The following is a 21,537-nucleotide window of genomic DNA, read 5'->3' as shown; positions in this document are numbered from 1 at the left end:
TCGTTTAATTGGCTAGCTGTGTGTCCCCAAGTCTCCGTTATTACTAAATAGCTTACCTTTGAGCTTACCTTTTACACATGGGCAACCCCAAAGGGCTGAAGCTACAAATTCAAAGTCAGACAGTGTCAGTGCAGGGAGATGATTGAAGCAAGATCAATTAGACTCTACTTTTAATGTTTTCTAGTGAACCTGGGAGAAACAGGATCTTTCCTTCTTTTTTTTTCTTCAAAAGACCTTTTCCCATCAGTTAAGATTTTCCCTCTAGCCCTTCACATTCTCCTTGTCCCCTGTTAAATGCTTCCAACACAAATGATGGAGAAGCGACTTCTGGATGTCTACACAGACAGAGAACAGGGATTTCAGGGCAGAGGCAAAGTACACAGAATGGGGGCACTGAAATATGGAAGATTTCCGATTTGCTATGATTTGCTTAGTGTATTGGGAGTCATTGATTACTTTGAGCCCCATAACATACACTGCTATATTGAGTTTTCCCATAAACCAACCCAGACATGTTATAATTTATGACAGAAACTAATTGTGGGGGGACAAAGAGACCTTTACACTAAGCATATAACAAACAATGTTAGTCTTTGGTCAGGGTTAGCTGCTTTGCGAGGGGTTGGTGGGGTGGAAAGATGGTTCAGTAGTTAAGAGCACTGGCTGCTCTTCCAAGGGACCTGTGTTTGATTCTCAACACTCACATGGCAATAAACAACTTTCTGTAACTGCAGTTTCAGAGGATCTGATGCCCTCTGCTGGCCTCTGTGGATACTGCATGCACACGGTATACATATGTACATGCCAGCAAAACACATACAATAATCCTTTTTTGTAAGATTTATTTATTTATTATATGTAAGTACACTGTAGCTGTCTTCAGACACTCCAGAAGAGAGCATCAGATCTCATCAGATCAGAGGGTTATGAACCACCATGTGGTTGCTGGGTTTTGAACTCAGGACCTTCGGAAGAGTAGTCAGTGCTCTTAACCACTAAGCCATATTCCAGCCCCAATGATTCTTTTTTTAAAAGTTACTTTTTTGCTTGAATTATATAATGATTATTTCTATGTAGAACAAATGTCTCCCACACCATTATTTTAAACATTTTTCTAACTTCCTATAAACATATCACAAAAATGGACTTCTCTGGCCAATTGTCCTCCCACAGCTTGCCCATCAGGGACGTATAAGCCAGAAGCTTCTCCTGGAGGAATCAGCACATGCATCCCATGTCCTGATGTAAACCACACCTCTCCACCTGGAAGCACATCCCCTGAAGACTGTGTGTGCCGAGAGGGATACCAGAGATCTGGCCAGACCTGTGAAGGTAAGCTCCCTGCTGCTAGCCAATGGGATCCAGAAAGCTGATTTGATCTTTGAGGGGCAGAGTGGTGGTTGTATCAGTTCTTCAGGATGATCTTTAATGTCCCTGGCTTTGGTCACACTTCTGGGGGTGGGGATTGCTTGCTTCTGTTACATAGCATTTGTTAGCACTAAACACATAAGCATCATGATTCAGAGACAGGATCTGAAGCCATGGGAATAGTGCAATTACAGAAAACATGAGTTAGTACTTAGAAATAAAGAATGCTACAACTTTGGCAATGATTTGAATAGCAAATAAGCATCTCTCAGCTCTGGTGGTGTTCAAATTCTTTTAAATATTTTTTCATAAATATTTTCCATCGCGCTGATAGAAAGTATTTACATAGCATACAGCATGTGGTAGAAACTATGTTTTATAATCTCTATCAATTAGACTGTATTTTCTACTTTATTTTTGTTTTGTTGTGGGTTTTTTTCTGTCGTTTTGGGGGGTTTTGTTTTTTTGTTTTGTTTGCTTTGTTTTGAAATACGTTTTATCTGCATAGCCTTGGCTGTCCTGGAACTCACTCTGTAGGCCAGGTTAACCTCAAAATCAGAAATCTGCTTGCCTCTGCCTCCAGAGTGATGGAATTAAAGTTGTGTGCCACCACTCTAGGCTGCGTTTTTCTTCATTATTTCATTGTACCTTAATAAGAGAGAAAATACTTAATGACCTATGAAAGTCAAGAACCAAGGACTAGGGTTAAATAGCTTGGTGGCAGAGCATGGGCTTAGCCTACCTGAGGTCCTGGGGCCAGCACCAAAGCTGGGGGCCAGCGGAGGCCTAGGAAATCTAGGAAATCTTAAATTTATCTGCACCAATATCAAAATAAAACTCTTTGAAGCTTAAAAAGTAGTGTTCAGCCTATATTACATTTTAATTGTTAGTAAATATCTACCAGGAGTCATAAGAAAAGGTTCTTTCTCCAAACACTCTTAGAAATCAGATGGATCAAATGGAAAGCTGTGGGGAATTAAGATGCATAAAGATAGGTGCATATATGTGGACAGACAGGCAGATAGCATGATTTGCTAAATAAACTGAGGCAATACAGTTCAATAGGCAAACACCTGACTTTCCTTTTTGTTTTCCTCTCTGAATGTTAGTTGTCCACTGTCCTGCACTAAAGCCTCCTGAAAATGGTTTTTTTATACAAAACTCGTGCAAAAACCACTTCAATGCCGCCTGTGGGGTCCGATGTCGCCCTGGATTCGACCTCGTGGGAAGCAGCATCCATTTGTGTCAACCCAATGGTTTGTGGTCTGGGACAGAAAGCTTCTGCAGAGGTATGGAGTCTGGCGAGTTCATGTTGTCTCTTGGTAGTCTTGCTTCACATTCGCTAAAGTCTAATGGGCTGGTCAGTCACTTGTTAGTTTTCCCGTGTCAAAGATGGGACTCCTAAGAAAGTGAAAATTGTAGGACATAGTAGAACTGCTACGCTTCCCTGACTCCAGCATTACAAACTATGTCACCCATATTCCCTTGATGATGTCTGTCTAGAGCATCCATTCTCAACCTGTGGGTCATGACTTTTAGGGTTCAGATATCACACATCCTGGGTTGCAAAACTGCAGGGAAGTAGCAACAAAAATAATTTTATGGTTGGGGTCACAACACGAGGAGCCATATTAAAGGGTCAAAGCATTTGGAAGGTTGAAAGGTAAATGGATGGGTTACTCAAGTTACAGTAGAGGTAACAAGAACATTAGGACAGGTGCCAGATTCTGGGATAGACAGATTCCTACCAAGACAAAGGACTTGAGTCATGCCAGAGTCCTGTGATAGAAGCACCTCAACTCAAATGTCTCCAGCTGTAGAAAGCGGGGAATTTATTATGGTGAGATCCCTAGGAGCCAAGTCAAGCCAGCAAGAAAGAGGGTGGGAATAGCAGTGGAGGTCATGGCTTCCACATAGTGTCTCGCATCACTCCTACCTAGCCATCTCCATTATCTGAGTTACTAGTACTTACAACTACACAGCCTGACCTCCAAAGGCTTCACAAGGCAGGAAGGAGGAGGCTTTTTTTCAAAGCTCAAATTTAATTGAATGTCTTGGTGGATCCATCTGTTGTTCATTACCAAACCTGACAGCTGTGCTCTGTCCATGGTCAGCAGTCTTTGTTGAGGAGTTACCTTCTCCAAGACTTCATAATTCACCCAGATCTCTAGGTAAAGGACGCTGTCTCCTGGGAACCTCTGTGCTTCTATATCCATAGGGGAAGCTCACTGACTCCTCGTCGTCATTTCAAGAGCATTTCAAAGTTCCACAGACACCCGTTATCTGTGTTTGTTGGCCACTGAAATTGAACCCAGCGGTAAACAGGAAACTGCAAATCAGATCTCTGATGTATATCCTGCAAAAAAGTCAAGGAGAAACCATGGTCAGCGGGTTGAACAAAATGACTGGCAGGGAAGTTCGGAAAATTAAGCGGTTGAGCCTCAAAGGCAAAGGCATTGATAAAGTAACAGTGGGATCCCAAAGGCTGGAGGGCAAGTGTAGGAGTAATGAGATTCCTTAGGGGAGGGATCAAGACCATACACACAATGAAAACACAGTTGAAAGCCAAATTAATAAGCTGAAAAAATGTAACCTGAGAAATTCCCTTGAAAGTAAGGGGTAATTTCAAAGATAAAGAAATTCTGAAACTAATAAAAAAAAAAATGATGTGAAAGAAATAGTCAGTAGAAATATTCCTCTCTTATTAGGAATTCAGAAAGCGAGCAGAGCTGAGCACTAGCAGGACCAGAAGATCAAAGACAATCACCCCAAGGTGAAATCTTGAAAATAAATATGCACAACCAAAACCTTTAGATCCGCTTTAAAATCAGTTAGCTGATGCCAGAAAAAAAATATTAAAAACAGACCGATGTCTGGAAATAATCTTAGCAACATATCTGAATGCCCCCAGAAAAACACAAAATAGTATTGACTTCCTAGTAACAAATAACATTACCTCCAAGAGGCTCTGGTTAGCCCGAGGCTATTTACTGGACCTATGAAATGTCTGGAGAATATATTTCTAGGATTCCGAGAGAAAAGACTTAGAATATTGATTTGCAGTCTCTCAGCCACTGTAGATGGGTCATTTTCTTTCTAGCCACACATCCTTCCTGAAGGAATTGTCCGGATCACGTCAGAGACATTTTCCTTAGAGTACCAGTTACCAGCTACCATGTCCATGCAAAATGTCTACCCCTTCTACAAATAGTAGACAAGGAAGAAGACAACATTTTAACTTTGTACCTGTGACTTTACAAAGGAGAAGAGTGATCAGTCCACTGTCCTTTCAGAGACCCTGCCTCCCTTTTCTATAATCTAAACCCAAACCTTCTTCCCTACACTAACAGCCTTAAAACTCCAGAGTATCTCTCTGAAAGCTGTTTGCAAGCCTTGTCTCAGGCCTTTGATCTTCATCTGCATAAGCCCTCATCTCTTGCCAGCCTCTTTAGTCTGAGGGGCGTGGCTCTGGAGTGTTCACCCCATCATTCTAGCCTAGGCTGTGTCAGGCTTGCTCAGAGAAGCATTCATGTTACTGGGTTAGGGACTTATTTTGGAGGTCAAACCCTATACAATTTGGGAAGCAAATAGAACTAGAAAGCCCAGAAGAGAAGTTGGAGCATCTGAATCTCTCAAGACTCGATCTGAGATCCCAGGTCTGTCAAGCTTGAGAGGTGAAAGCCACCAGGCACACTCACAACCTTCTAAGGAGTCTAAGAAAGCTTTGTCCTGTGTGTAACCATGCCCCTGTGGCTCTGTAGCCAGAGGTGGACATGGGTCACCATCGGTCAGCACCAGTATCTGTGAGGGTGTAGAGGCAAGTAGGGACAAGTTGGAAGGCATTTGTCCATCACTGACTCTGACTACAGTGAGCACTGGAACACTTCTATTCCCAAAGCAAATGTAGGCTTCTCTTCTGAGCAAGCCTGACTTGGGACCACAATAAGAATTCTGCCCAACTTATTTCTAGCTCTGACAATAGCAGCTACCACAGCCATCTGCACTGTTGATTAACTGTTAGACTGTTAATATAATACTGCTAATATAGGCTTATTGTAGAATGTAATTTTTCCTCTTCTCTATCCTGTTATAACTCCGGCAAATGAAAATTACAACTTGACAAAGATGCACACTGATAAACATACATGTATAGCAAATACATATTTAGAGGCATGAATGCATTACCCATTAAAATAAAAAGCATGTTTGTTCTCTTCGACGTAACTTCAATTGCTATTGTAATATAGACATGTTAATCACAATGAGGAAGGTTTGGCAAGACTGTGGATTGTCCTAAAATTCCAGCAACTTCACTACCAAGCTGCTACTTAGTTCACGTTTAAGTAGACTTGTCCTACATGAAAACCCAGGTCCTTCCTTTCCCATACTATCAATGCCGTCTGGATTTATTTGAGATCGAGCACAACAAACCTAATCTATATTTCATCAAATCCAAAATGTATGCTTCTTATTTTTGTGTCCGTAAAATTGGAATGCACCTTGACATCGGCAGCAATAAGCAGACTCATGGGCACAGTTGTGGTTTTAGCAGTGGCTCATATATAACGGTGTGTCTGGGACTCTAAGACGTTTTGGTTGGGCGAGCTGGCTTCTGTTTCTGAAGGGGAAGTATGCTGAAGTAAAATTTTATAGATATGGTATAAGGGACAGAGGGTAATTTTAATTATGTCATAGTTTTTATAAAAGTATAAGACGGAGTCAGGAAAGAGTCATCAGGGGAAATTGGATCCTCGTTCCTTGTCTCTTAAGCTGCACTATCAATATTGTCTGATATTGGCCGATGACTGACGGGCTTCATTCTTGTTCCTCGGAGTGGAACACCTATCCCTCTCCATACGGCACTCAACGCTCATTTTTAATTTTCTTTGAATTATGTGTGTCTCATTCTAAACCACAAAGGGAGACTTCAGTGGTGGCTCAGTAACAACGAGCTAAAACTCAGCAGCACAGTAAATTAAATCCTAGATACTCGGTGTTTCCTGAGGAAAAGTTTCAACAGCAAGATGCCTGCACTTAAGATCAGATGTTCTCTGTTTCCAATAATAGACAAAAATCACAATTTGGAGATTGATGGGATATGTATATCTGGGGGAAAAAAACCTCAATTCACCTTTAAGTTGAAACCCACAGCATGTTTGTAGGTCTGTCGTTGACTATATTACATAATAGATTGTTCTCTTATAGCACAAGACTGGGCTCCTGTGTCTGTTTTCCAGTTTCAGTCATCTTTCTAAATTAACTGGTGTATAACCTGCTCATAACTGTCTTATGGAGTAGAGTGAGTCCACACATGTATACAGTGAGGGTCAGTTAGGAAAGCTGCTGTTGTCTGGATTAACCATAAGAATTTCATTGAAACAAATGTAAATTAAAAAACAAAAAAAATGTGAGCTGAATCTAATAATTAAATGTGTTCCTCTGAAAAATGGCAATAAATACTTACTCTTGAATGAAGAGTATATAACTGTTAAGGCATAAATAGAAATGACTGTGTTTGCTTTGTTTTCCCTAAGGAGCAATAGAAGTTTATTAAAAACCAACATTTGAGAAGCAATACAGCTTGTATCTGTGACACCAACTCCAATTTGCCCTGAATACCCATGAGAGATGATACAAGCCCAATCATTTTAGCTTTGGAAAGCTGTGGTTTGTTTTTTGAGGTTTTCTTCTTAACTGAAGCTTAAAGAAATTGCCTAGTGTGATTTTCCATTTTATATATCTCAACATATAAATATATTTAATATATATATTAAAATATATAAAATATATATCTCACCCACCTTTTAAACCAACCCAGCAGTAAGCATGACACTGTGCGTTGGTCACATTCAGTAACAGCCCTGTGTGGCAGGCAGAGTACTTTGATAAGTATTTTATTACTAATTACCTTGAGCCCAAATCGTCCCAGTGATAGCACAGGACAGTGTCTCATATTTATCCCCTCACTTAATTCTTGAAATTCCTCCATGGAGTCATAAATCTGAAACTTATATTTAATTCACTTAATATTTATGCTCTGCCAACTGATGTGATTTGGATGAGTTCCCACAAAAATTCTGCCAGTAAATATACGTATACGCTTGAATATTTTTTATGAGCTTTCTTTCCTGTTCTTTGAAAGGTTTCAAAACAAACAAATACACATTCTTGCTATTAAAAAAAGACTTGCTTGTGCATAAAAGCACAGTGAGGGTCCTCCTAATATTCTTGATTTCCAAATGTCATGTTGAGGATCCTTTGGGGAGTGTTCTTCAGCATTCTGCCTTGCAGTGCTGAACAGTGCTGTCTGGAGTCCAGCTGAACTTAGCTCTTTTGTGGGGTCTTTTTGTTTGTCCTTTGTTGGGTATCTTTCCCTAAAGAACTGATGAAGGAAACGAATGGGTGTTACATAGACTTACATGCAGCTCCTGGTATCAGTGTTCCAAATATCTTGAGACTCAAGGGATTTTTTTTTTCTCATCTAAAAGGAAGATGGCGTAGATAACCCAAAGCTGGTGGAAAACTCCCATTGTCATCAGACACTAAGGATTCTTTAGTGCTTCTACACCATCATCTTAGTGCATGGTATTTTTCCTACGGTGCTGGCAAATCTGCAGCAGCATGCTGGCAGAGGCTCTCATGTGCTTTTATTTTGGGGGAAAAAAGGAAAGAGGGAAGATAAAATAGCACCCTATCAATTAGAAAAATCTCACTTAGATTCAGCTGTATCTCATTGGCTCTTACTAACTGCAATACATTTAGGGAGCAGTGATTGGTATATTATGACCCTAGGTTATGCTGGGAAGCATTGGCTGCTGGGTGGGCAATTCATGGGCTCTGCTATGCCAGCGGGAAACAATTATTATTATTTTTACATTACATTTTATGCAGACTGGCAGTAAGAATGAGGTATTGCAGGGAGTGTGTGAGAAGAAAGGAGAGAGACCACTGGGAGGATTAGAGTGACTACCAGAAAGTAGAATACTAGAATTTAAGATGGCAAAAGCTGGGCAGTTTTGCCCAGCTGAGACTATCGAAAAGCCCAGGGTGTATCTCTGAGGTCTAAGAACTGAGTTGATATTCAGCTTGAAACTTCTATCCTAGAAAAAGAAAAACACTTTCCTTTGTTGGAACATAGCCTAGGAAGTCACAGCAAAGGCCCGACTGAGGGCTGCAGGTACTTCTGTCTGGGAGCCGCCCCTGATCTATAGCTGTCCTCATCTATTCAAAGCTAGATGCTTCACACCATTGAAATTCCCCACCGTTGCACTGGAGGCTGCATATCATACTAAAGAAAGTGCAGGTTGGTAAGAGCCCCACAACTTTAAAAATGAGGATGCGTTATATATCTCTTGACACTCAACAGAAGAGTTGTCTTGTTTATAACACAAAGCCATTATTAAGGTAACAGTTTCCACTTCTGTCTGTATTTAGTAAGATGTAATTGTTGACATTTTCTACAGTGAGGACGTGCCCCCATCTCCGGCAGCCCAAACACGGCCACATCAGCTGCTCCACTGTGGAAATGTCCTACAACACCCTGTGTTTGTTTACCTGCAATGAAGGATACAGACTAGAAGGAAACGCTAGGCTTACCTGTCAGGGAAATGCGCAGTGGGATGGCTCAGAGCCCCGGTGTGTGGGTAAGTGGCCAGAAGGTGAGGTCTGAGCAGTTCATTTGTCCAAGATTCTGCAAAGACCCAAAGCTGAACATGTGCTCTTGATACATGTGGATAAGCATGTACATATGCATACACATGGTGCTGTAGATGAATCCATGTGGATAAACATGTATGTATGCCCACATGTAGGTGGCATTGGCAAATACACTTGGTACATGTAGATAAACATATACATATGCACACAGGCAGTGCTGTAGATGGATACACATGGATAAACATGTTCATAAGCACACAGGCAGTGCTGTAGATGGATACGTGTGGATAAACATGTATGTTTGCACACATGCACTGCAGTAGATGCATTGGCAAACACACTGTCTGCCACTCTAAGCCTTGGAGCCTTTTTTCTCCTTTCTTCCCACATGACACTGCCAAACTCCAAATGCCACGGTGGCTACTCTTTGAGGCATAACTCAGCACAATGTGCCCAGTCAAAAGCTCCAACTCCACACTCCACACAGAGAGAGCACGTTCTTCGTTGTTAACTAGACTCCAGCCTTGAATTCAGTTTTCTAGCTCACTGAACTTTGCAGCTCCAATGGGCAAGGCACACACGTAAGCAAGCACACACACACATACACACACACACACACACACACACACACACACACACACGCAAGCAAGCACACACACACAGAGAGAGAGAGAGAGAGAGAGAACACAGCTTTAATGGATTTTCTAGAAAAGGATATATGTTACAATCACTTTATTTGTTGGATATGATTTCTCCTCAACTTCTTAAAGGACATAACTGTGAGCCAGCAAAATGTAAAGTTGTTTTAGGGAAAAGAAAAAATTAAAATCCTGAGTGTTTAACTCCAATGTAAAGAAAAGTTGCATGCAAAATTGACAATGGCATAATTGTTGAAATAAGAGAAGATGAACTGTAAGAGGGGGTGAGATGCAGTGGAACTATAATGGGGAAATATTTTAAATGAAGTAATAAAATAGAATTTAAAATGTAAGAACACACGACAGTGGATGAGCCTAAGACGTTAGAGCAAAGCACAGGGAGAGGGAAGGAGCTCTATTGTGAGGCGCTGTGTGAACCTGTGCACAGGACAGAAAACTGTTCACATGGCCATGGTTTCCAGGGAAACACAAACCCTGAAGTGATTTAAAAAGAAATCAGAAATGCAGAGAAATACTACTCATCAAAACTGGGGAAATGCTATTAAAGTATTTATAGCATTAATTATTATTAATCATCTCTCCAAAACTGCCTGAGGATCAGTGAAGAGGAACTTTCTCAACTAGAAAAAAATCATTAAACATGTTTAGAGTGTGTGTTCTTGGGCTCTCCTCCCCTCCCCCCTCTCCCCATGTGGTCATGGCAGATCTATCCTCTCTCTCTCTCTCTCTCTCTCTCTCTCTCTCTCTCTCTCTCTCTCTCTCTCTTTGCCTTTCTCTACTTCCACTAAACCATTAACTCCCATCCTCTGCCCTGAACGAACTCTATTCTATACCATGTCTGTGTGCGTGTGGTCCCTCAGTGGTCCCGCTTGGCCACCCCCTTCCCCCACACCGCCGTGCCACATTCTCTAACCCCCCATTCTCTCTTTTTAAGCCCCCTTCACACACCACACACATGCTTGTGCTCATTCACAGCCATGCCATGGCACACACATGAAGATCAGAGAATGTGTTTCAAAGGTTAGTTCTCTCCTTCCCCTTGTGGGTCCCGGGAATTGAACTCATGTTATCAGACTTGGTGGCAAGTGCCTTTATCTGATGGGTCATCCCAAGAACATCCTTCAGACTTTGGGGGGAAAAACAGTAATTCTCATGTCATGTAATTTGGTATGGAAAACTAATTCATATTATCTATTATTATTTTGCTCCCAAACTGGTAATTATGAATAATAATAATAAAACCCTGGAACTATAAACTGACTTTATATATAACTAATGACAAATGTAAAAGCAATCTACATAAAAAGAATGTTCTAACAAAACAAGATTTTATCCCAGAAATATAATAAGGGTTTAAAATGGGGGAAAACTATCGCTATAACATATAATATCCACCATAAACCTGCAACTATTATGAAGATACTAAATAGATAGTTTTATAGAAACTGGAAAAAAAGAGAAGAGTATGATATCATCCATTATTGCTTAGTATCAATCCTAATAACCACAAGATTGGAGGCACTGATATCCAATCTCTTCATGATTGGTGGATTATTAAAAAGTGAAATTAATCTGTCCAAAATATTGAGCGTTCATCAGAATAAGAGAAACCATTAAGTAGCATGTATTTATATTATGACAGCTAAGACAGATATTGAAAGTCCCATTCACAAGAGTGCTTTAAATGAACCGGGCGCAGTTGGATGCTTACCTAGCAGGCATGGAGTCCAGGGTTCACCTCCCTACACCTTGTAAAAATGAGCATGGCACACATCTATAACTTTAAAAACTTGGGAAATAGAGGCAGGAGAATCAGAAGTTTAAGGTCATCCACGGTTATACAGCAGATTCAAGAGCCCCCCCCGGGCTATCTGAGTCACACCTACAGTCCTGCCTTGATTTACCGCTTCTGTCTTCACTTAACACACCTGCTATTCTTTGTGCTGAAGATAATCCAAAGGGTCAAGGCCCCAGTTATAACACAGTTGTCTGTTGGGAGGAGGTCAAGACTCTTCTCCAATATGCTCATTTAAAGAGAGAATCCAAAAGTGGATTAAAAATGTAATCAGTTGCTGAATACAAGATTGAATCCATGAAAGATGGAGTCAAGTTTATTCTTCAAAAGCATAAATTGTATTGTCATCAGCAAATGCAGTTTCCTGAAACAGACAATAGGAGTCACAATCAGCGAAATGCTCGAGACTTTCAAGGTTTTGATATAGTAGTGAAATAGCAAAATAGCTCACCTGGTAGAGTGCTTGTCCACCTCATGGGAAACCTGAGGTCCGATCCCACGTAAAAACAGGTGTTGCTGTTCACACCAGCTCAGGAGGTTGGAAGCAGGAGGATGAGAAGTTCAGGGTCATTCTTGGCTGCATGGCAATTTGAGGCCAGCCTGAGCTACATGAGACCCTGTCTCATAAAGAGAACAAAATTAAAGAAGAGATAACCAAAGACATAGTTTCATATTTGTATAATATATTTTACATGTGGTATCACACACAATCATTTAGAGGTGATTTATGTCAATCTAAGGTAGCATGGTTACATTTGAGTGTGAGGTAAAGAGAATCTGGGTCATTTCCAATTTGGGGGAATCCAAATTGCATGGCTGTCATCTCTCTGAAACTTCTAATTTGGGAAAATCCGAGTTACATGACTGTCATTTCTCTGAAACAGAACGCCATTGTGCCACCTTCCAGAAGCCCAAGGGCGTCATTATTTCTCCACCCAGCTGCGGCAAGCAGCCCGCCAAGCCCGGGATGATCTGCCAGCTAAGCTGCCGCCAGGGCTACATTTTATCCGGGGTCAGAGAAGTGAGATGTGCCACATCTGGGAAGTGGAGTGCCAAAGTTCAGACAGCTGTGTGCAAAGGTAGGGGCCTGCCTGAGGCAGAAGAAAAACCAGATTCCTGGATAATGGTGTGTGAGTGTTGGGTAGGGTTGCCCCTCCATGGGTCATGCTGCAAACCCTTGGTTAAATGGGAGCTAAAAGCCATGCTTGAACTAGGAAAGGTTCTGGTTCAAATGAGTGAATTTGTAACAATTCACTTGGGAGGAATGACAGAAGAAATTGAAAGCTGAAGATGGCCCTAGGGCTGGAATCCACTGAGAGCTCTGGTCTGGAGATGGAGATGGAGGCCTTTGAAGAAGGTATGGTGCATATAATATAGATGAGCCTGAAGGGGCTTAGAGGAACAAGAGCCCATGTGCGCTTTGAAGCCTGTTACAGTGTCCTTTACCCCACAGCAAGAGCAAACCCTGGAGAAGACAGTGTTAAAAACAAGAACGAGTCCTAAGAAATAAAAATAGTCCTCAGGAGTGTGTGTGTGTGTATGTGTGTAAATATAAACATAAGAATTGGAGTGGATATTGTTGAAATATCACTAATTTGGAGTATCAAACTGAGGATCCCTTTGGAATAAACAAGTAATAAATAAGAAACTTGAGTATCTCGGTTAATCAACCCAAAGAGGTAGAAGCTAAGAGCTGCGAATCAAGGAACCTGGCACATATATAATGTGCAGATCCAGAAGCCAAGGGAGTAGGGGTAAAGAGTGTTCTTTCCCTTCTTCCTACTATAGAAAACTTTTCCCAAGAGATCTGAATCTTTAGCCCCCTAAAAGTTCCTGATCACTGGACTAACAAACTTCGTCTTCTCTGAGGAAAGTTTCTAAGTTGTAGAGTTAATGAGGAAAACTTAAGTTTCTAGAGAAAAAGAAACTGTGCCAAAGAACATGCGTCGGATTCACATGCAACCATGCCTCAAGAGATGGGTAGAAAACAAACATGCAAAACTCAAATCCAGCTAAATCATTAGTTAACGATGAATGGAAACTCCAATAGCCTTTTAAAAAGATTAGCAGCTGTGCATCTTCCTAGGGAAAACTATAAATTGAATACCAACCTAGAGAAGCAATAAGATGAGACACAAAATAGGCAATTCAGATACAACCATCTGGGAAATTCAGTAGACCTCATTTAACATCATTTAGGAGTAAAAGATGTATTCCAGCCCATAACGAGAACTTGACTTTACTGTGTGGCTCTGTATAATGTTAGCAAGCTTAGCTCGGCATTTGTAGTGTGCAAAGCTGTTCCACGGTAGTTAGCACCACGGTAGCATCATTAGTTTTAATTTGCTGTTTGTTTGGTAGGACATTCTGGGACTGCTAATTAATTCTGATTGATAGCCCACTTTCAAGGGTAGTTTCTGCCCCCAGTCAGCCTTCATTTTATTCCATTTATTCCTGTTTCATTCAAAAACAAAATATTGACCAAGTCACTACTGTCTGCCAAGCACTAAATAAAACAATGGGGTGAGAAATAATGTTTTTTCTTCAACTAAATGGGGGAGAAATGTCTGTTTCCCAGTGGTGTGGTTGGGGAGTACAGAGACTGTGGAGACTCTGGGAGTGAGCATGCCAAGTGTTTTGGGAGAGCCAGGAGCAGCTTTTGAGCTTAGGATGAAAGGACCTGCAGCTGCTCTTGAGGTAAGGGGGAAGAAGGCATTAAGGCGGGCAAAGAAAAGAATCTGGGCAGAGGTCCAAAAACATGGCAGACTGTAGAGAGACTATCATGGATCACACAGCAGGGCCAGTCCAGGAGGGGACTCCTAAGTCACACAAGCTAACCTGTACAAAATAGTCATGTGGTCCTAATTAAATGGTAATCAGCATATTAAAACTCATAAAGTATTAAGATAACCAGATTTTTTATCACCTTTTAAAAATAACTTATATGTATGTGTCAGAATGTTTCATTGAGTTGTGGTTCTTTTTCTGGGTCAGACGTGGAGGCTCCACAAATCAGCTGTCCAAATGACATCGAGGCAAAGACTGGGGAACAGCAGGACTCTGCTAATATCACCTGGCAAGTCCCAACAGCTAAAGACAACTCTGGTGAAAAGGTAAGGCTGCCGAGAGCATCTCCCTCCTTTGCGAATAAATTCTAAATGAACTGCACATACTTGAGATGGAAATTGTGCTATACCCTAATGATAAGGAGGAAATTCTACTATACCCTAATGATGTGGGGGTACTGTCTCTCAATTTTACTCATAAATGCTAGTGCCTCATCTGAGAGAACAACCAGCATTGAATTTTTAAATAGAAATATCTGATAAGAATCTGACAGAAATCTCTAGTTTCATGAGTTTGTTGTATTTCTTTCCATTAAGATCTCATCAGTAATGAATTTTCACCCATTGGGTAGTTATTAAAAAAACTCAGAAAAGAAAGATGTGAAACCAACCTTGATTCCTAATCATGAAGATATCTTATAAATGATAAACACCAAAGGATTGCATTTTGACCAGATCTGAAGAATGGGCTATCAGTATTTTTTACTTAGTTTTCCTAAATCCAGCCTTACTCAGTAAAAAAACATTGCATATACTCTCCTGGCTACAGATGGCCAACCATCAGCTGGTAGGGAAAAGGTTCATTTAGGAATTAGGAATGTAGTTTCCCGTTACGACTACACTGTGTCCAGATGTATAAAGATACCGTTAAACAGCATTTTGCTTTCACAGCTGAGTATAAATTTGTGTGAGCTCTTCCAGGCAGGACATATTGGGGGTGGGAAGCAAAACAATAATGATTGTTTTGATAATTGTGTTGAATAGATTTACATTCAAGTAGCTTCTAAAATTCTGACCTCCAGGACTAAACGTAAGGAGGTGTCCTCAGACATACTATGACCACTTTCTATTCAATACACAAACATGAGCATCCTCATCAGTGTCGAGCATTAGGAAGCGCAGGGAGGGATGCATTTTAGGATCTGATGAGACACTGTAGTAAGTGTAGCATTTTTGTGTACACAGGTGCAGAAATCACGTGTTCATTAGTCTCTGAGGTAAGACAGCCCAGCAGCATTGGTAGGAAGCAGGAAGAATGCCTTCATTTCTCCTACCTGCTCTTAGGCAGGGTCTTTTATTCCCTGTTGCCTGGAGAATCAATGATGGGGTTGCCTGGAGAACCAAGCACACTAAAACTACTGCATTCCATTCCCCAGGTCAAGCATATTTAAACCACCATACTCGTATTCAAGAAGTCAGACATTGCATCAAAGAAAAGTCTCCTGCCAGTAAAGGGGGCTCAATGGTAGTAAATTGGCATGGAGAACACGTAGTCTCAACATTGCCATCATATAGACTGAGTCTGACACCAGAGTGAGGTCACTACATTTAGCCCATCTGGATGAATCAGGATAATCTTTTCATTTTATGATTAATTCAGTCATATCTCCTGAATGCCTTTTGCCATATAAGGTGACATTCACATATTCCAGAGAAGACATGGATGTCTTTTGGGCTACCACAAAAGAGAAGAATGCAAATTTGCCTAAAAGAAAGGAAATAGAAGTGGAAGGACCCATTTGTGGATAGAGAGATTGGATATACGAGGAAAAGCTATTGTGTGTGGTTCATGGTCAGACTCAAAGCATAGCTGGAGAGGTCTTCCAAAGAGAGAGAGAGAGATTCTAGAAGTTCAAAGAAAAAAGAGAAGGAGAAGGCCAGCCAGTGAAACAGAGCAGGATTATTGGACAGTGTTGAGATTGGTGATCATTCATTATAGTAAGATTGATCTCCACAGTTATGTTAATATCTTCAGAACCAGGAGGACTTTTTGGAACAGGCATAATGAAGCAGGTGAGGTAGTTTTCTGCAATACAGAATGGTAAAAAAAAAAAAAGAGAGCAAGGCAAGGCCATTTCAGAACATATATAACAATGCCCAGTAAAGCATGAACTCAAGGCAAGTTAAAGAAGGAAGGAACAACTGAGGCTTCTGGGATGACCCTTTTCTAGGCCATTGCCTTTCCCCTGATCATCCCTTAGGACAATGCAATAAGGGAGGTTTATTGATGGTAAGGTAGGATGCTAAATTATAAGTGCAACATGATAAAAAACTACAATTGTATGACTCATCTTGAACAAACTCAACTGGGAAAAATACCAATAGAAAATAACTGGTTTTTCCCAATCTTAGGCTTGCTTACTTTGGGATATAAAAACAACTTTTTTCTGTAATTAAAACCCACTTGCAAAGATTAAAAAGAAGAATCTTGCTATCTAAATAAAAATTTGAATCTAATATGCACTTCAAAGCTCTATCCTGCTGTATAGCCCGGAACTGGCCCAGGGGACTGGAAATGAGCACTGTGGATGCTCTTTTATTTATTCTGTACCCACACCCAACTCCTTCTCTGGCTTTCCTAGAGTCAGAGTTGGTAACTTCAGCAGAATGGAGACCACTGCAACAGTGTATTTGTCCTCCAACACCAGTTAATGTTTCATTCTAAAGCAAAAGAATACTACAGATGTTAGATTTTGAGGTAGGAAGGATATTTAACTGAGCCATGCTCAAAAACCACGGCCCTTAGGCAAGGAGCACAAACCCCAGGCTGGAGAGTTCTGATGGGAAAGGGGCTAGAGATGTGTAGTGAGAATGGCTCTGTGAAGAGGCATCACCGGCTCAAGAAGCTGGAGGAAGGATCCAGCATAGAAACTCCTATGCAAGACAAGTGAAGAAGCAGGGCAGTGGTGGCGCACGCCTGTAATCCCAGCACTCTGGGAGGCAGAGGCAGGCGGATTTCTGAGTTCAAGGCCAACCTGGTCTACAGAGTGAGTTCCAGGACAGCCAGGGCTATACAGAGAAACCCTGTCTCCAAAAAACCAAATCCCCCCCCCCAAAAAAAGCGAAGAGCCAGATTCACTTCCTCTGACACCTACCGGGTTTAACCAGTTCCCCTCACCCACCCACAGAGCATGGCCTAGAGCATGGGCAACTCACCAGTGACTGTAGCACAGAAAACAATGAATCCTGTCTCCCAGCAGTCCTCAACTGCCATTCACCCCCAAGGAGGAGCTGCTCCTACAATCCCCTCCCAGACCTAGGACTGAATGCTGAGCTCCAGAGACTCTTAGTTATTAAAAAAAAAAAAAATACCTTCAAATACATACAAATGCTTATCAAATTACGTCATAAAGGGCTCTCTAAGCTTATTTGAAATGCTTAAAAATATCTAATGGAAAATATATTTTACTATGTAAAATTTTACTCATGTGTCACTTAACTTCTTATTTTAAGACTTTTAAAATATTTTATTTTTATGAGTACCCTATAGCTGTCTTCAGAAAAGGGCATCAGATCCCATTACAGATGGTTGTGAGCCACCATGTAGTTGCTGAGATTTGAACTCAGGACCTCTGGAAGAGGAGTCGGTGCTCTTAACCACTGAGCCATTTCTCCATCCCATCATTTAACTTCTTAATGAAACAAACTCAAAAAAAACTTTACACATGATGCTTATTATATAACATGTTAATATAGGTTTTTATTATACCATAATTTTAAAACTAATGGGGAAGAAAGAATATATTATAATATTATAGAAACAAAAGAAAGTAATCTTTGCTGAAAACTGAGAAACTTGGGTTGGGATCTAGAACAGTGTTGGGGCTTTGCCTATCATGTATGAGGCCCAGGGTTTGATCCACAGACCACACAAATATCCCAAAATAAAAGACATGATTAAAACTTGGGCCTGCACCAACGTTTGCTTAGCACAGTTGAAGATATTTAGTATAGAGCTGAGAACTCTGACATCATAGTCCCAGACAATGGGAATGCAAACTGTTACCATGCTTTAGGAAAGAACATTTTTATTACCTATCAATAAAATATTGGTAGTCTGAGGTCAAGTCTATGCATGAAGAGATATTGTAAGGAAATAGTAAAAATACATTTTAAGTTGTGTATTAAAATGTTTGTAAGAGCCAGGCGGGAGTCAGAGGCAGGCAGATTTCTGAGTTCGAGGCCAGCCTGGTCTACAGAGTGTGTTCCAGGATAGCCAGGGCTACACAGAGAAACCCTGTCTCGGAAAAAAAAAACCAAATCCAAAACAAAAAACAAAAAAGAGTGATATTTGGAAACAAATTAAAAGTTCTTAAACATATTTTCTGAAAGAAATTATGTTTTTGTGCAGAACATGATAGAAGCATTTAAAAGTCATTCTACACTCTGAAGATCATGCAAGAGTATGAAAGTATTTTGCTATATTATGCTTAAGAAACTTTATATAAAGAAACTTTATATAGGTGTATGCCACCTCTATAAACTGTGAAAGTGGTCTCAAAAATACACAAGGATTTGCTTCATCCCTTCTTTTCTCTTAATGAAATGCTGTATATCTTATTCACTTAGTGATCATATATAAATCAGAAGATAAATGTACTACTGACACCATTAAATATTATTTGTTTTTATAAGGTGTCAGTCCGTGTCCATCCAGCCTTTACCCCACCATACCTCTTCCCAATTGGAGAAGTGGCCATCACTTACACAGCAACCGATTCATCCGGTAACCAAGCCAGCTGCACTTTCTACATTAAGGTCATTGGTAAGTCTCGGAATCCTGCAGGTGGTTTACAAAGACAATCCTTTGTATTCATCAGTGTCTGCTGCCCAGGATCTTCTTCCTGGCTTTGAAACCCTCAGAGTTCTCTCTCTCTCTCACTGGAGCCTTCCATATCCGTAACTGTCACCATGTCTATTTCTTCCCAGATGAGCTCTTTGCAAAGTTCCAGATGGCTGCTATCTCTTTTTGCTTATCTGCCATTTCATTTAAGCCTAGACTCTGTCCCTTTTGCTCCTATGATTATATGACTGTCAGGGTCACCAACAATCTGTTGTGACTCTCCACTTCCATTTCTATGATCCCCTCCTAGACCTGACTGAATGTGGTCCATCTGAATCTCTTTTTTTCTCTCTTTTTAAATTTTTTTATTTGATATATTCTTTATTTACATTTCAAATGATTTCCCCTTTCCTTGATCCCCCCTCCCTGAAAGTCCCATAAGCCCTCTTCCCTCCCCCTGTTCCCCCATCCACCCCTTCCCACTTCCCTGTTCTGGTATTCCTCTACACTGCTACACTGAGCCTTTCCAGAACCAGGGGCCACTCCTTCCTTCTTCTTGGACATCATTTGATATGTGGATTATATCTTGGGTATTCCAAACTTTTAGGCTAATATCTACTTATCAGTGAGTGGATACCATGAATGTTCTTTTGAGACTGGATTACCTCACTCAGGATGATGTTCTCCAGCTCCATGCATTTGCCTATGAATTTCATGAATTCATTGTTTTTAATTGCTGAGTAATGTTTCATTGTATAAATATACCACATTGTTTTGTATCCATTCCTCCATTGAGGGACATCTGGGTTCTTTCCAGCTTCTGGCTATTATAAATAGGGCTGCTATGAACATAGTGGAGCATGTGTCCTTATTGCATGCAGGGGAATCCTCTGGGTATATGCCCAGGAGTGGTATAACAGGGTCCTCAGGAAGTGTTATGCCCAGTTTTCTGAGGAACCGCCAGACTGATTTCCAGAGTGGTTGTACCAGCTTGCAATCCCACCAGCAGTGGAGGAGTATTCCTCTTTCTCCACATCTTTGCCAACACCTGCTGTCTCCTGAGTTTTTAACCTTAGCCATTCTGACTGGTGTGAGGTGAAATCTCAAGGTTGTTTTGATTTGCATTTCCCTAATGACTAATGATGTTGAATATTTCTTAAGGTGGTTTTCATCCATTCGAAGTTCTTCAGGTGAAAATTCTTTGTTTTGCTCTGTACCCTATTTTTAACAGAGTTATTTCGTTTTCCGGGGTCTAACCTCTTGAGTTCTTTGTATATATTGGATATTAGCCCTCTGTCACATGTAGGGTTGGTGAAGATCTTTTCCCAATTTGTTGGTTGCTGATTTGTCCTTTTGAAGGCGTCCTTTGCCTTATAGAAACTTTGTAATTTTACGAGGTCCCATTTGTCAATTCTTGATCTTAGAGCATAAGCTATTGGTGTTCTGTTCAGGAACTTTCCCCCTGTGCCTATGTCCTCAAAGGTCTTCCCCAGTTTCTTTTCTATTAGTTTCAATGTGTCTGGTTTTATGTCGAGGTTCTTGATCCACTTGGACTTGAGCTTAGTACAAGGATATAAGAATGGGTCAATTCTCATTCTTCTGCATGCTGACCTCCAGTTGAACCGGCACCATTTGTTGAAAAGTCTTTTTTCCACTGGATGTTTTCAGCTCCTTTGTTGAAGAACAAGTGACCATTGGTGTGGGTTCATTTCTGGGTCTTCAATTCTATTCCATTGATCCACCTGCCTGTTACTGTACCAATACCATGCAGTTTTTATCACTATTGCTCTGTAGTATTGCTTGAGGTCCAGGATACTGATTCCCCCAGAATTTCTTTTACTATTGAGAATAGTTTTAGCTATCCTGGATTTTTTGTTATTCCAGATGAATGTGAGAATTGCTCTTTCTACTTTTATGAAGAACTGAGTTGGGATTTTGTACATTGCTTTTGGCAAAATGGCCATTTTAACTATATTAATCCTGCTAATCCATGAGCATGGAAGATTTTTCCATTTTCTGAGGTCTTCAATTTCCTTCTTCAGAGACCTCTATCAGACCATCTGGATCTCTTAACTGTTAACTTAAGGTACCATCAAATACACACAACTGCTTATCAAGTCACTTCATAAAGAGCTCTCCAAGCTTATTTAAACATTTTAAAAAACCGAATGGAAAACAAATAGATTTTACTATGCAAGTACTTTCACTCATGTGTAATTTAACTTCTTAACCTAAAACAAATATCACACTTGAAAAACAAAATACTTTGTACCTATCAAAGCTCCTGTTTATTATATAACATGCTGTTATACAGCATATTTTTCTGAAAGGAATTATACTTCATACCGAGCATGATGGAGCCATTTAAAAGTTATCCTAAGTTTTAAAGATCAAGTGTGCTCTCAGCATACATTTTCCCATTCTTACACG

At 40.6% G+C, this 21,537-nt stretch overlaps 1 protein-coding gene across 1 annotated transcript in view; it reads left to right on the top strand.

Annotated features, from left to right (window-relative positions):
• The window catches only part of Svep1 (sushi, von Willebrand factor type A, EGF and pentraxin domain containing 1), a 170,883-nt gene that overhangs the window by 56,808 nt on the left and 92,538 nt on the right, over window positions 1-21,537 (top strand). The window contains exons 4-9 of the mRNA XM_052176534.1: window positions 1,174-1,332; window positions 2,478-2,657; window positions 8,832-9,011; window positions 12,363-12,557; window positions 14,473-14,591; window positions 18,960-19,089. Coding sequence (XP_052032494.1) covers window positions 1,174-1,332; window positions 2,478-2,657; window positions 8,832-9,011; window positions 12,363-12,557; window positions 14,473-14,591; window positions 18,960-19,089 — 963 coding nt within the window. The remainder of the gene's footprint in view (window positions 1-1,173; window positions 1,333-2,477; window positions 2,658-8,831; window positions 9,012-12,362; window positions 12,558-14,472; window positions 14,592-18,959; window positions 19,090-21,537) is intronic.

This window comes from Apodemus sylvaticus, chromosome 3 (genome assembly GCF_947179515.1).
Source record: "Apodemus sylvaticus chromosome 3, mApoSyl1.1, whole genome shotgun sequence".
NCBI lineage: Eukaryota > Metazoa > Chordata > Mammalia > Rodentia > Muridae > Apodemus > Apodemus sylvaticus.
This window is presented reverse-complemented; position numbering and strand designations above follow the sequence as displayed.